This window comes from Pyxicephalus adspersus, chromosome 3 (assembly GCF_032062135.1).
Source record: "Pyxicephalus adspersus chromosome 3, UCB_Pads_2.0, whole genome shotgun sequence".
NCBI classification, from domain to species: Eukaryota; Metazoa; Chordata; class Amphibia; order Anura; family Pyxicephalidae; genus Pyxicephalus; species Pyxicephalus adspersus.
Window position 1 is genome coordinate 45353564 of NC_092860.1, and position 15499 is coordinate 45369062.

At 39.6% G+C, this 15499-nt stretch overlaps 1 protein-coding gene across 1 annotated transcript; it reads right to left on the bottom strand.

The window, feature by feature from the left end:
• Window positions 1-5601: 5601 nt before the first annotated feature.
• LOC140325416 (E3 ubiquitin-protein ligase Topors-like) lies at window positions 5602-11799 on the bottom strand. Its single transcript, XM_072403239.1, has 2 exons — window positions 11794-11799; window positions 5602-7806 (listed from the first exon to the last, which is right to left on the bottom strand). The coding sequence occupies exons 1-2, from the start codon at window positions 11797-11799 to the stop codon at window positions 5602-5604; spliced, it is 2211 nt and encodes a 736-aa protein (XP_072259340.1).
• Window positions 11800-15499: the final 3700 nt, after the last annotated feature.

Sequence of the window (15499 nt, forward strand, 5' to 3'; positions counted from 1 at the left end):
TCCTCGTTCGTCGGCGTCGTTGGTTACGTTTTTTACAAATGATTTTTGGCCAATCGGTCGTTCGTCGTTCATTTCCAACGATAAAAATTGGACGTGTGTACGCAGCTTTACACATACATACATGAGTTCATTCACTCTGCACATACACAGCTCATGAGTTCATGTACACTGAACTGCACATACACAGCTCATATTTACATTTTTTTAAGATAAAGGAAAATTCCTCCAAATCAAGTTGGTAAACCCCTGGTAATCCATCACTAAACATGTAAATTTTTTAGGATAACTAAAATCAAGAACAAAGGTGTTTTCCTTCTATCAGTAACTAAGTTGGAGAGATTTCCACTTAATGTCTGTAACATTGAAAACCTTTTATCAAACAGGAAATGTGGAAAAAACTGTAACAAGGATACAGGAATGAAAACATTTTTACTTACCATTGTCCTCGACTCCTCTCTCCCGTCCGATCTCTGTCTGCCCCTCTGCTCCCTGATAGTGACCACTCTCTGCCCTGAGCACCACAAGCTCTCATCACAACCCCAGTCTATTAAACAACCCAACTCTGCTCTCAGCTTTATAACATAATTTGTTTTATAATACTTTGTTTGTGTCAGACAGAAAAGTTTCTCCTGTGTGAGGACAATCTGTTCTATGCTAATGAGAAATTGTAAGTACAGCTCATGGAAATTGCTGACTTTTTTCTATACTTGAATATGCAAACACCTTCCTCAAACAATGCCTACAATTAAAGGTGATAAACTTGAAGAAATAACAGCCAGGTGATGTCCATTCAGAAAGAAAATAACTGCTATTAAAATAGCTATTTAAAAAACAAAAATGTGCTACTTTTTTTCTAGCCTCTCCCAACAGCCAGCCCATTGTATGCATTTGAGTAGAGTTTTTTCTTAAAAGTGCACACTGGCAGGAGGGTGTAACGAAACGTTTTGTTTCTGCCTCTAATTTACATCACACAGAAAGAAACTACAACCTGATTTTAGCCCCAGTGAAAGAAAACATTGCAAACCCTCACTATTTTATATTACACATAATGGATAAATGGAAATTCAACTTTTGTGTATTTGAATAAAACAAAAAAATAAGCAGACCTTTTAAACACACTGGGGCAGCTTTTGTGTCTTTTTATCACTTGCCAATGCAATTTTTACATTTTCATTATGAGCTTCTGAATTTGGTAATACTGTTGTCATTACTTAGTTAAAAGGCATTTTTATACTCTAAGCTTTCTTTTAGTAATTTTGTCTAGCAACAGGTTGTTCTTTTCAATACTCTACATTTATATTGGAAAATTGGAGAAGAGGAAATTAAATAAAAAAAACAAAAGTAATATAAATAGTTAAAAATGTCATTTAAAAAGTATTTACAAATATCTGGAAAAGTCTAGTGGCTGCTGCTGGGGTTTCTTGCTGCTAGTCTGAAGATACTCATAACAAGATAGTAAATACAGTAAACCAATGCATTGTTACACAATCTTGTTTAGCAATAACGCATTATAAACAGTCCTATTTGCTTCCTATTACAAGAATTTCACTTGACATGACACATCACATAATCACATGACATCTTGGCAATCAAGGGATGCAGATTTGTGAGCCCTGAGTATATACAAACAGACAATACCGTAAATGTACAATTTTGGTATTTACAAGAAAAACATAACACATAAAAAGTAAGGTCTGTAAAACCCAGTCTAAAAATTCTGCTAAAAGGTGAAAGATTCATTAGAGACCATGTTCTCATGTCAAATTGCCAATCTTATCCTGACTGCAAATTTAAAGAAGTCCACATTTTCTAGTTTGTTGTTTTTTGAGTACATATTTCCATAGGTTAATATGGTGGTTGTTATTGTCATATTCCCCCACCCCCCAAAGACTTTGTACACCTTTATTTTCTCCTGGTGATCATGCCGATAAAACACTTTCTGTTCTAAGACAACTATGCTTACTAACAATGCTGCATCTACGAAGGAGCAGCATGGTTACTCTAAGACAGGAAATGTTAGTGGTACAGCACAACAACCCCTCTCAATACCATGGGTGGTGGTGTTCTGTGGATCTAACACATCCTGTAACATTGTTAATAGTGCCGAGTCCCTCAGACATGTCATGGTGGGAGATAGAGGCATTGTTTTGTTTTTGAAAAAACACTTTGAACTGTATATCCATCTGATCAAATGTTATTGCAATAGTTAGAGTTTACATAAAAATTAATTCTCTCTAAAACAGGGGTGTCAAACGCATATACAGTGGGCCAAAATGAAAAATTTAGACAAAGTCGCAGACCAACCTTGATATTAATTAAAAAACTATCTACAATTGAAGAAAGTCGCCAATAAATGTCAACAGAGGAGGGTGCGCTTGTGGGTCCTGATTGATGCGCCAGCAGAGCATTCTGGGTTTGTAGTATTAACGGTGCATGCACTGCGTACTGGCAGGCCAGCTCTTGTAGACATTTGGTGTTTTCTAGCGGGCCAAATATAATTACAGTTCGGGCCACATTGGGCCTGAGTGTGGCCAATGGGCCTGAGTTTGACACCCCTGCTCTAAAAGGTATATGCTATGCACAAAAGTACCATGACATTACAAAATGGTAAAGAAAGGCTGACCATGACCTATAATAGAGAGTTTTTTGGTTTCAGTTATTTTACCTCACGATCCTGTTACTCTGAAACCTATATCATAGCAGGAAGGGCCAAGAGTTGGTGAGTTCAAAAGAATTGTACAGAAACTGGAATAATGGCTCCAGAAAAAGACATTGTTGCTTTAGAATTAGGTTACTTTGTTTGGGCTATTAATAAACTATAAATCTATAACTTAAACATGGAAATTAACAAAATTAGTAAAAGATGACAGGCATTTTTAGCCATAAAATTTGAATCCCCAAAAATCACAAGCACAGCTTTGGAGGATATTGCTTGGTTAAATACTGTCTTATTCCTCATTCCTAATAAAATGGCTGTAATGCACCTGGGCACACAAACCACAGCCAACTCCAAGAATCCTTTTATCAAGCTATATTGTCGTCATAAAACAAGGCAAAGGTCATTCACAGATGGTCAGTCTGATAAGCCTGGTACAGAAGGATAAGGCAAGGCAGGTCAGGAATATTGCGAGGTCTGGGCAGGCAGCAGGCAAGAGTAGTAAAGTCAAGGTCAGGGCAGGCAGAGTTCAGGCAGAATCAGATATCAGACCGGGCCGCTATTAGTAATGACACAACAGAGGTTAGTATGAACCAACACAGAAAATGAACCCAAGCACACTGTACACACAGAGGCTTATAGCGGCCAGAGGTGGCGGAAGGTCAAAGGCCAGAGTGCCCAATGACCTTGCGCCACCTGGCACCATTTTATAGGAGGATGACTGAATCCAATTGAAGTTTGACTGAATTCAAAGTAACTATGTCCCACCCCGCGACGAGGCAGCCGAGTGCCTGGCCCCCCAGGGGGTACAAGAGGCATGGGTGGTAGCACGCACACCTCTTCCCACAGCACCCCTGGGACGTGTCCTATTTTGCACATCCGCAGGAGTGCTGAGAACATGAACTTCTCTGTTCAGGTCCATAGGGATGCTGGGGATGCCGCCTTGCCGAACTACAGGACAGATCCCTCCGCCTGCAGGGAGAGACACGTTGCGAGCAGGGCAGCAGCCCCGCCGGCTGTGGTTCCCAAAGACGCCGCGGGCTCGCTGGACAGGTAAGGGTCTTACAATGGCCTAATTATGCAGGACAACATAAGAAGCAGGTGCTTAGACCAATTCTCAAATATCTTCATTAGGTTTACCAAATCCACTAACTTTTTTTTTTTATGTTTCTACAGCCACCTGCCATTGGTAACTGACCAAGGGCAAGGCCCAATCTCAAGTTGATGAAAAATTGAAGCCCTAATTTGTTATTGTTAACTAGTATTTATATAGCACAAACATATTACACAGGACTTTACAAAGTCCATTGTCTTATCACAAACTGCCCCACTAAAGGACTTATTTTAAATTTTTTTGAGGGAAACCAATTAACTGGAGGAAACCCACTAAAGCACAGGGAGATGCAGATAGTGTCCTGGCTATGATTCGAACCTGGGTTCTAGCGCTGCAAAAGCAAGAGCCATGGCGTCAACCAAAACAAAAAAACATATAAAAAATATACAATAATGGGAAAGAGTTGCCTACTTTTGTTTGCCAAGCAAATGTAAATATTTGCTAGGGTCCTAGCCCTACAGTCCTGGGTTTTTGCTTTTTGTATTTAGACTCACTTTAGACCTTTAGACACTCACTAAAACACTAACAATTTATAGGTTACTAGATCTTCTGTTTCAACTTTTTCCAGAATAAACAAAGTGGCTGCCATTTCATTAACTTTTTTTGTAAAGGTTAAGTGTCTGGCTGCAGTGGCTTCTGTCTGGTTTCAATACTTAAAATCACTGTCCTAAAGAATGCTCATATGTAGTCTCACTTTTCCTCATCACAGTGTTTGAGTCACTGGCAGTCAGGAAATTGTCACATAACTTGCCATATGTGACTAGATATGTGACTAACATGACTGACAGTAGTATTTATAGGAAGAGAACAAATGAATTTGTCCTCTTCATCTTGGTATGCAATAAATGATATCTGAGCATCAAATCACCAGACAATGGAGCTCTCACAGTGAGCTGAGTATCCACTTACGTATAAAAACTAATTTTAACAAATTTATACCAAATGTCAATGAAGAGCTGCAAGCTTCACTTGCAAACAAAAATCTATTCAAAGACTTTATTCATGGATTCCATAGAAAAATTCCAGAATCTTGGAGGTTTTCTGCAGTCGTTGCTACTGGTTTTTATGGTGCTAATTGGTGCTAATTTGTGAACACATAAAAAAGGGAACAGCTGTCCCCTTTGCCTATACATTGTATATACCACTTTATAATAAAATGGCTAATGTACCTTGAAAGCTTCAGTCAGAGATTTTACCCACTGAGCGGACAAATAAAATGGAATAGGAATATATGTACATTGTTTAATAATAAAGAAATAAACCACATTGTAGAAAGATGTTCTACCAAATGTTCACAATCAGTCTCAGCAAATGTATCTTGAGATTTCTCTGCTGTACTTTCTTCTGTTAGAAGTGGTGCAGTAGAAGGCATATTTTCCAATTGTTCACTGCTAGTCTCAGCAAGTATTTCTTGTTACCTCCCAGCCTCATTTTCTTGTGGGACTGGTGTTACAGATGGTATGGTAGATATCTCTCGTTTCATCAAAAAGTAATGGTGTTTTATGTAGACTAGATGCTGGTAAGTAGTTTTGTCTAACAAAACTTTCATCAAAAAAATAATACATCAAATAAATCTGTGGCTATAATAGTTACATAGTAGGTTAGGTTGAAAAAAGACATAAGTGCATCTAGTTCAACCACTAGGGAAATAAACATATCCCAAATATAAAACTCCATAAGACATGGTTGGTCCAGAGAAAGGCAAAAAAACCCTGGTACAACTTGCTTCAACAGGGGAAAAAAAATTCCTTGCTGATTCCATGAGGCAATCGGATGTTCCCTGGATATTTATTAAGTGATGGCAGAAGCCTTTCTATGTTGGATTCTCTTTTCATTTGGTAATTGCAGTCTTACAATTGCGCTTGCTTTTGTTCTGTGGTTCAAGATGCCGGGTTTTATATTTCTTTTTACCACTTGGTTTGTCAGATTGCTGTGCTCCAGCTGTATTCACATGACTGTTTGAATAGCTCCTTAACTGATAATGGCATTTATTAGCATTAGAGTCTCTCTGCTTTCTTGAGTCTTTCCTTTGAGAAAAAGTCTGTAAATGATAATCAGGACTGGCAGAATATCTTGAGCCATGACCTTTACCATGGGATTGTTTTTTATAAGACTTCTGAAATTCTTTTCTATCACGGTTCCTGCTATAATATGTGTACTCCCAATGATAAGTACTGTGATAGTTGTCTATATCATCACTGTCAGGACTTTGTGACCTCCCCCTGCTGCGCTTTCTTTTTCTAGAGATGGATACATTTCTCTCTCTGGAGCTTTCACTTGACAAAGAAACAGTTCTACTTCTCGCAGATGAACTTCTATCTCTACTACGTGATCGCCTCTTTTCCCTCCAACTTTTATGTCTCCTTTCTCCAGATTTTGTTTGGTGTTTGCTCTCACTGTGCCATATTTTGTGACCCTCAAAGATCCTATTTTCAGATGAAGGAGAATAACAATCAGAGCTTAAAGACTGTTCTCTCCATTTGGATGTGTCTTCATTGTGAGAATGTCTATCATCTTCCCTTGAATCAAGCAATCTTCTAGATGAAGCATCTGTTGATCTTTTCTCTCTCCTTTGTTTGGAATGAGATGTTTTACGCCTATTCTTAGTCTTGCGTAAATGCTTACCACCTGATTTAGATGAAGAAGAGGAAGACTGATGTGACTCCCTATTGCCAAATAAAGAAAAATGTTTTTCTTGGGGCTTTTTAGTTTGTTCCATCTTTACTTCACAAAGGGAAGGCTCTGAATGAGAAGAGAGTTCAACTAATTCCGGAGTTCTTTTTGCAAGTGGTTTCACATACCCCCCTGTAATACAGTCATCAGAAGTAAGTCTCTGTCCTGGATTATCATCAGTGTTATCATTATTCGAATTAGTGGAATCCAGTCTACTGTTTGATGGCTCCTCATCTGAACTAGCAGTGGAAGTAAACACATCACTAGTTGCCTGCTCCACTGTAGAGTATGAAGGGCCAGGTGTTTCATCATCCCAGGGAGCTTGGCTAAGTTCAACAGAGGAGGAAGGCTCTTCGTGATCCCTGATTTCTGGGGATATAGTGATTACAGAGGATACTGATTCCCTATCTTCTTCATATGAAGGTGCAGGACAATAGTAGTATGCATGCTGGTCATAAGAATCAATATTATAAGGGCAACGTGCAAAATTGATAAACTCATGAAGAAAGTGTTTTGTATGGTGAAGCAAAGCAGGCTGCAAATACTCTAGAAAAGTTTGACTGTCTATGTCAAATCGAGTAACATTGATCATAATGACCTGCAGCACAAAGTTCACAAAGGAACTGTTTGTACCAATCACCGCTGTCAATTCTCGTTTAAGCCAGGGCACAAGCCGATGAAGGCAAGCAGGATTTCTGCGGAAGAATTCAGGAGATATATCATGATAGCATCCTCCATCCTGAATATTTCTGACACGTATTCCAGATCGGTAAAGTTCTCTCCTGAAGTCGATGAGCTCCTGCTCTTCAATTTGTCTAATTATCCTGCCCTCTGCACTTGCTTGCCTGATGGAAGCAAACCTTCTCATCATTTCTTGAATATTGCTGATGCTTTGATTAGAAGGTCTCCTTGTGTAGAACTTAAACAGAATGCCATCGTCTGGTGGTGAAAAGGTTATGTGTGCAGAGGATCGTAATGTTTGCATGGGCAAGTTACTGTCCCTTGTCATAGTAGTAGGATACAGAAATATCTGCCCATCTGGACCAGCAAAAGAACCATTTAAAGTGGGCATCAAAACATATTCCTTAAAGTCATCTTCAGCTTGGACACTGTGCAATATGGAATTAAAGGGCTGCTTGCATAGTGGGCATTCCACTTTGTTGTTGGCCCATTCCTTTATACACTGAAAGCAAAACCTATGGAGACATGGGTCTAAGTGCGATGTATTATCAAAGCGGTCCAGACATATGGGACACTTTGAGTCAGGGGAAACATCTGTTGGGGATCCTTTATTGTGCAATTTCCTGGAGTTAGCTTTGGAGCTGCTAGCTCCTATGACGTCATCTGCTGATGTTGATTGCATCTAAAAAAGAAAAATTATGCATTAGAACATGACGAAAATTCAGGCTTTTTTGTTTATTTATTTTACTAATGACCCTACGTATATATTTAAACAAAATGTCTATCTTCAAGCAATGTTAAAGTGAACACTGGAAATGGTAATTATCTATACATAAAAGATTTAACTCAAATCTGTAATTGTAATTAGGCATAATCCCACTAGGTGGCAGTTCACTTCTGTCTGATAAAGTTTGTCAAGGTAAAAAAATAGAAGTTTTAGTTGTAAATTGGGCCCAAGGGGTTTAACAGCATAATATACTTATAAGTGCTGAACATACTGATCAGCATAAATCACCAAGCATTTACAAGAAAGTGACCTAGTGCAGCCACCCTACCTACCCAGTTGTGGCTGTCTGAATGTAATAGAAAATCTGTATAATGGGAACACAGACAAACACACAATTTGTAGTGTTCTCTGCAGCCCCTTTTAGCACCACCAAGCACTTTTCAGTTACAACCCAGCTGTTTTTTTGGGGCTTACAGAAAAGATCAGTCAGAATATAGGGGCCTCCATCACCCTCCTACAGCTTCTTCCCACCCAACTTTAAAAAAAAGTTCAGAGGAGAATACTGTAGTAGAGTAGGAAAGGTGAGCGCTAATGGATAAACTTAGGCTTTAAATGAGGGTTTCTGTAACTTTTTAACACTGAACTGCACATACACAGCTCATATTTACATTTTTTTAAGATAAAGGAAAATCCCTCCAAATCAAGTTGGTAAACCCCTGGTAATCCATCACTAAAAATGTAAATTTATTAGGATAACTAAAATCAAGAACAAAGGTGTTTTCCTTTTATCAGTAGCTATGTTGGAGAGATGTCCACTTACTTTCTGTAACATTGACAACCTTTTATCAAACAGGAAATGTGGAAAAAACTGTAACAAGGATACAGGCATAAATACATTTTTACTTACCGTTGTCCTCGACTCCTCTCTCCTGTCCGATCTCTGTCTGCCCCTCTGCTCCCTGATAGTGACCACTCTCTGCCCTGAGCACCACAAGCTCTCATCACAACCCCAGTCTATTAAACAACCCAACTCTGCTCTCAGCCTTATAACAGAACTTGTTTTGTGTATAATACTTTGTTTGTGTCAGACAGAAAAGTTGATCCTGCGTAAATTGTAAACCTGTTAAATGTTAATGAGAAAATGTAAGTACAGCTCAAGGAAATTGCTGACTTTTTTTCTATACTTGAATATGCAAACACCTTCTTCAAACAATGCCTACAATTAAAGGGGATAAACTTGAAGAAATAACAGCCAGGTGATGTCCATTCAGAAAGAACATAACTACCTGATAGCTATTTAAATAACAAAAATGTGCTACTTTTATCTAGCCTCTCCCAACAGCCAGCCCATTGTATGCATTTGAGTTGGAGTTTTTCTTAAAGGTGCAGACTGGCAGGAGGGTGTAACAAAAACCTTTGTTTTTACATCCCACAGCCTCAAATTTACATCACACAGAAAGAAACTACCACCTGATTCTAGCCCCAGGGAAAGGAAACACTACTGACCCTTATTATATAATATACATAAAGGTAGGACTAATGGAAATTCAATTTTGTGTATTCAAATAAAACTGAAAAATCCCAGCTCTTTTAAACACACTGATACAGCTTTTGTATCTTTATATGACTTTTGGACCAAAGCAATTTTTATATTTTAACTATGGGCTTCTGAGATTGGTAATACTGTTGTCATTACTGAGGTAAAAGGCATTTTTTTACTCTAAGCTTTCTTTTGGTAATTTTGTGCAGCAATAAGTTTTTGTTTCAATACTCTGCATTTATAATGGAAAATTAGAGAAAAGGAAATCAAATGAAATCAAAAAGTAATATTTATAGTTTAAACATTTAATTAAAAAAGTGTTTACAAATCTGGAAAAGTCTAGTGGCTGCTGCTGCTGTGGTTTCTTACTGCTAGTCTGAAGATACCCATAACAAGATAGTAAATACAGTAAAACAATGCATTGTTACACAATATTACACTGGGAAAGTTTGAAAGTGTGATTTTACAAAGGAGGCTGTATTCTGACAATCATTCATGCTAGGAAAAGAGAAGGATGACATAGAAAAATGGCCTTATGGGTCCTTTTAAAAAGCAGTGAACCTGATATTGACTGAAACATTCCCTGGACAGGAATTAGTCCCCACCATTGAAACCCATGGAGCTGGAAGGTCAATGAAGGTCCAATTTCCTGCTTTGTAAATAGACTCCTTAGTTGTAAAATGTTTTAGGATGCATCTCTATGGTTAAGGTCCTGAAGTGGCTAAAGAACAAATAGCAGGAATATGTAGACATATAAACATAAGTGTGTGTGTGAAATCAATAAGAAACAAAATGACGATCAAACAAGTCAAAAGATGGATACATTTATCACCATATATACATCGGACAGGTTTATACAATAGACATTTTCACATGTCACAAAATGACTGCTAGCTAATGCTCTGAAAGTTGTACAATTTGAATAACAAGTATGACTTTTTAAACCTATCATGAGGCAGATCCTAAACACGTTCAGTTCTTGTTTAGCAGTGAAACATTATAAACAGTCCTATTTGCTTCCTTTTGACATACATTATATTACATAAATTTCACTTATGGCATCTTGACAATCATGGGATGCAGATTTGTGAGCCCTGGATATTTACGAACAGACAATACAGTAATTGTACAATTTTTGTATTCGCAAGAAAAACACAACACGTAAAAAGTAAGGTCTGTAAAACCCAGTCTAAACCGGTCTGAGTCAGTCTAAACCCAGTTTAAATCGCAAAAAGATCCCAGACATCCGGCGTCCTATTGCCCAATATCGCTGATCACCCTGGATGCTAAGATACTTTCCAAAATTTTAGCGGATAGATTAGCGAATTGTTTACCTGATCTTATATCAACGATGCAAGTGGGGTTTGTCAGAGGCAGATCCGCTGTGACTAATATCTGTAAAGTTCTGACGGTCTTGGAGTACGCTAAACTACACCCTTGCCTAGACCTTGCAATTATAAGTATTGATGCCGAAAAGGCGTTCGATATTGTGCATATTCCCTGTCTATTCCAAATTCTAGAAAAGGTGGCCATACAGGGGCCTTTCTACCAGTTGTTAGCGACTATGTATTCAGACCCCCTGGCATGAATCAACACCCCAGGTTTCCTATCTGGCACTATTTGTTTTAGGAAGGGGAATGAGACAAGGCTGTCCCCTCTCCCCTCTTCTTTTGAACTTAGCAATAGAACCTTTACTGAGGTTCATTGAATCAACGGAATCCCTACATGGGATTGAATTACATAATACTGAAATTAAAGCTGCACTATTCACAGACGATATTTTATTATTCACATCGAATCCAACAGCTGATATCTCTACTATTCAACGTATTCTCTCTCTTTATGGGAAAGTGGCAGGCCTGAAAATTAATATTTCAAGGAGTGAAATCCTTCCTCTGACTAATATTAGAGAAAGGAACTGGACAACCTCTTCTCCTTTTAGGGTAGTTCGTGATCACCTTACCTACCTAGGTATTCGAGTAGGCAAGTTACCGACATCATTATACAGTTTGAATTACCAGTCGTTATTTAAAAAAATACGAAGAGAACTGCAACTTTGAGAGAAGTTACTACTGTCAGTAATAGGCCGTTGTCATCTAATTAAAATGGTCTTGTTTCCCCGCTTTCTTTACCCACTCCAAACCATTCCAATTCAGCTGAAACATGCAGATATCCAGGATTGAAACAAATTGTTCACAAGGTTTATATGGCTGGGTAAGAGACCGCGGATATCTTTATCCAAATTATTTTTTGCCAGTACTGGAAGGGGGTGGCAACTTCGCCAATGTCAGACTTTACAACTTGGTGTGCAACCTTGGACATGTCATGGACTGGATTAACGGAAATTTCTAAAACTCAAACACTCATCTAGAACAGGCGTCAGTACATCCCTGGCATCTGACCGCCATACTCGATAGTAAGATATTTCAAATGCCAACACATCTGAAACATAATGTACTAATACGGGACACCATACTTACTTGGAGGGAAATTAGGTGTAAACTGGAACTGCCATGCTCCTTCTCTAAATAATATTATTATTATTATTATTAAACAGGATTTATATAGCACCAACATATTACGCACCGCTGTACATTAAATAGGGATTGCAAATGACAGACTAATACAGACAGTGATACAGGAGGAGAGGACCCTGCCCCGAAGAGCTTACAATCTAGTAGGTGGGGGAATTTCACACACAAAAGGATGGGAGATATGTATTGTGGGAAGTAGTGGTGGTTTCAAATGACAGAAGAAGCCGAGTAGGCAAGTTTGAAAAAATGGGTTTTGAGCGCTCTTTTAAATGAGCAGAAAGTAGGAGCAAGCCGAATAGGACGAGGAAGACCATTCCAGAGAGTTGGAGAAGCTCTAGAGAAGTCTTGTATCCGTGCGTGTGATGAGGTTATGAGTGAGGAAGTCATTAGTAGGTCATTGGAGGAGCGGAGAGAGCGGCAGGGGGAGTATTTTTTAACCATGTCAGAAATGTAAGTGGGACAATAACTGTGTAGGGATTTGAAGGCAAAGTACAGGTCAAATTTGATTCTAAGGTGAAATGGAAGCCAATGGAGAGAACTACAAAGAGATGCAGCAGAAGAGGAGCGGAGGGAAAGATGGATGAGTCTGGCTGCAGCATTCATGATAGATTGTAGAGGAGAGAGTCGGGTTAGTGGAATACCAGCGAGAAGGATGTTACAGTAGTCCAGACATGAGATAAGAGCATGTACAAGGAGTTTGGTGGTCTCAGGGGACAGGTAGGGGTGAATTTTGGAGATGTTGCGTAGGTGAAAGTGACAGGACCTGGAAATGTTCTGAATATGAGGGGTAAATGAGAGGGCCGAGTCAAAGGTGACACCAAGACAACGTGCCTGAGGGGAGGGCCGAATAACAGTGTTGTTAACAGTTAGATATATGTCAGGGGGGATTTGGAATTTGAGGGGGGGATGATGATGAGTTCTGTTTTATCCAGGTTGAGTTTCAGGAATCGGTCAGACATCCATGATGAAATGGCTGACAGGCAGCATGAGACCTTATCCAGGACTGAGGGAGACAGGTCAGGGGTGGACAAATAAATTTGAGTGTCATCAGCATACAGATGGTACTGTAAGCCAAAGGAAGATATGAGATTACTGAGAGAGGAGGTGTAGAGAGAAAAGAGAACCGGTCCAAGGACTGACCCTTGGGGAACACCAACAGGGAGGAGAATGGGCGAGGAGGAATTACCATTGAAAGAAACTTGAAAGGCGTGGTCAGACTGATAGGAAGCAAACCAGGAGAGAGCAGTGTCACTGATACCAATGGAGCGCATGATTTGTATTAGAAGGGGGTGATCAACAGTGTCAAAAGCAGAGGAAAGATCAAGGAGAAGGAGCAGGGAAAAGTTGCCTTGAGACTTAGCTGTGATGAGGTCATTGGCCACTTTAGTAAGGGCTGTTTCAGTGGAGTGGGCAGCTCTAAAACCAGACTGGAGGGGGTCAAGGAGAGAGTTGGTGCTCAGGTAATGGGTGACTCTTTTGTAGACAAGGCGTTCGAGAAGTTTGGAGACATATAGGAGAAGGGAGACAAGACGGTAGTTGGAGGGTAGGAAGGGGTAGAGAGTCCCTATTAGAGGTAACCCACAATTTCCCCAGGCGTTGGAGCAAAGGGTCTATCAAATCTGGGCTGAGAAGGGCTTAGACACAGCTGGGGCATTCTTTCACACTAGATTCCCACGGCCGGTCAAATGAAGGGCTTTGCAAAGCCACTATTCAATACAGCACCAAGCAGCGCATCCAATATATTATTTGCAATTTCTAAAGTTCTGTACTGCGCAATTGTTTAATCCAGCTAACATTGCAAAACATGATAGATTTGACAATCCGGTGTCCCTATCACCACCTTCTATTTCATCTATTTATCCACGGCTGCACATTCTTTATTCTAAACCCTGTTCAGAGAGGATAGCTCGAGGATGGCAGAAGGACTTTGATAAACCGGACTTCACAGAAAAAAATGTGCAGGGCTATCTCACTGTTTGAGAGACAACCCCTAATGAAATCTGGAGGGAAACGCAATTTAAAATTTTACACAGGGCTTATAAGGTGTTCGGCCTGTCTACCGATTTCAACTCCAGCACTTTAACTAGGAAACCAGCCTGTTTGTGGTGTGACCATGATAGGATCACACTCAAACACTATATGTGGGACTGTGTTAAAATTCAGTGTCTGTGGTCAGAAGGTATAGACTACATCCATAGCGTAACAAAGATAACAATCTCCAATGAACCACTACTATACTTATTTGAATGCTGGGATATGTATGAAGGCACACTGAAAACAGGTACTAGAAAATGAATCTCATTGTGCCTGTTAGCGACGCAGAGAGCTATAATGCTGCAATGGGTTCATGCTGACCCACACAAATTGGAAGTGATTAAGTCTTCTATGCGTATGCTATATTACCGAGATTCCCTTGAGGAACCGAATGATAAAGTAGTGACAACATTTTTTGACATGTGGTATGACTACATGCAATACACCCTTGACCAAGCAGAATTGGACTTGGTACTATATCGCCATTGTTACTCCACATAGTACAATCTAAACGTCCCCTAGCGAGCTAGTCACTGAGAGGGTTCCAGAGGAGATATTTCCAGGGAAATAGGTGCAGTTCTGCTATTTCCCAGATCAGGAAATTTTGTACCCCCCCCCCCCCCCCAATATTGTTGTTGTTCCCATTGGTTTTTGAGAAATGGAAAATGGTTTCATGTGTTATATGACCAACAGTATAGGAAAAATGGGAGGAAACAGTCAGACAGGGCACCAACTATTATTTCTTCTTCAATTGATGGCTAACAGTACTGTTCTTGGGCAACATGACTTAACTTTGGTTGAATATTTACTCTGCATGTAATGAGCCAGTATATTGTACCTAACTGTGTTTTCACTTTGCTATACTTTTATTATCTCTGTATTTGTACTACTTCTACCACTCGTTGATTCAATAGGTGCCTACACTCATCATCACACTGAATTGTTTGGATGTTATACTTGTTCTGTGATACACTTTCTCCTTTACATGTCACTTCCTGCATCGTTCAAACGATCGTATCTAGTGTGTGTACATTATTGGTGGATTATATTTGATTGATCGTTACAGCATGTACAGAATGGTGCACAATACGATTGTTCAAAATAAACGTGCATAATCGTTGATGTGCCATTAGCCGTTTGTTTACTAAAGACAATTATTACACGTGTGTACCTAGCGTAACAGTTTATAGGTTACTAGATCTTCTGCTTCAGCTTTTTCCAGGATAACGCATTTTATTATCTTTTTTTTTGTAGAGGCTAAGTGCCTGGCTGCAGTGGCTACTGTCTGGTTTTAATACTTTAAATCACTGTTCTAAAGAATGCTGATAAAAAGGGCCTAAATTATCAACGAAGGTCGCGCGTACTTTCGCGCTTCCAGCGAGCTGGTTTCCCGCGGTCCGGAGTCGAGTGCGCTCATACACTCGCCCCCCTCACTGCCAGCCGGATTCCTGCCTTGATAATAATGAGCAATAGGGGTCGCGAATCTGCCAATTAAGGCGATTAGATTTCAGCTGCGCGATTAAGGAGGATCTGTTAAGCT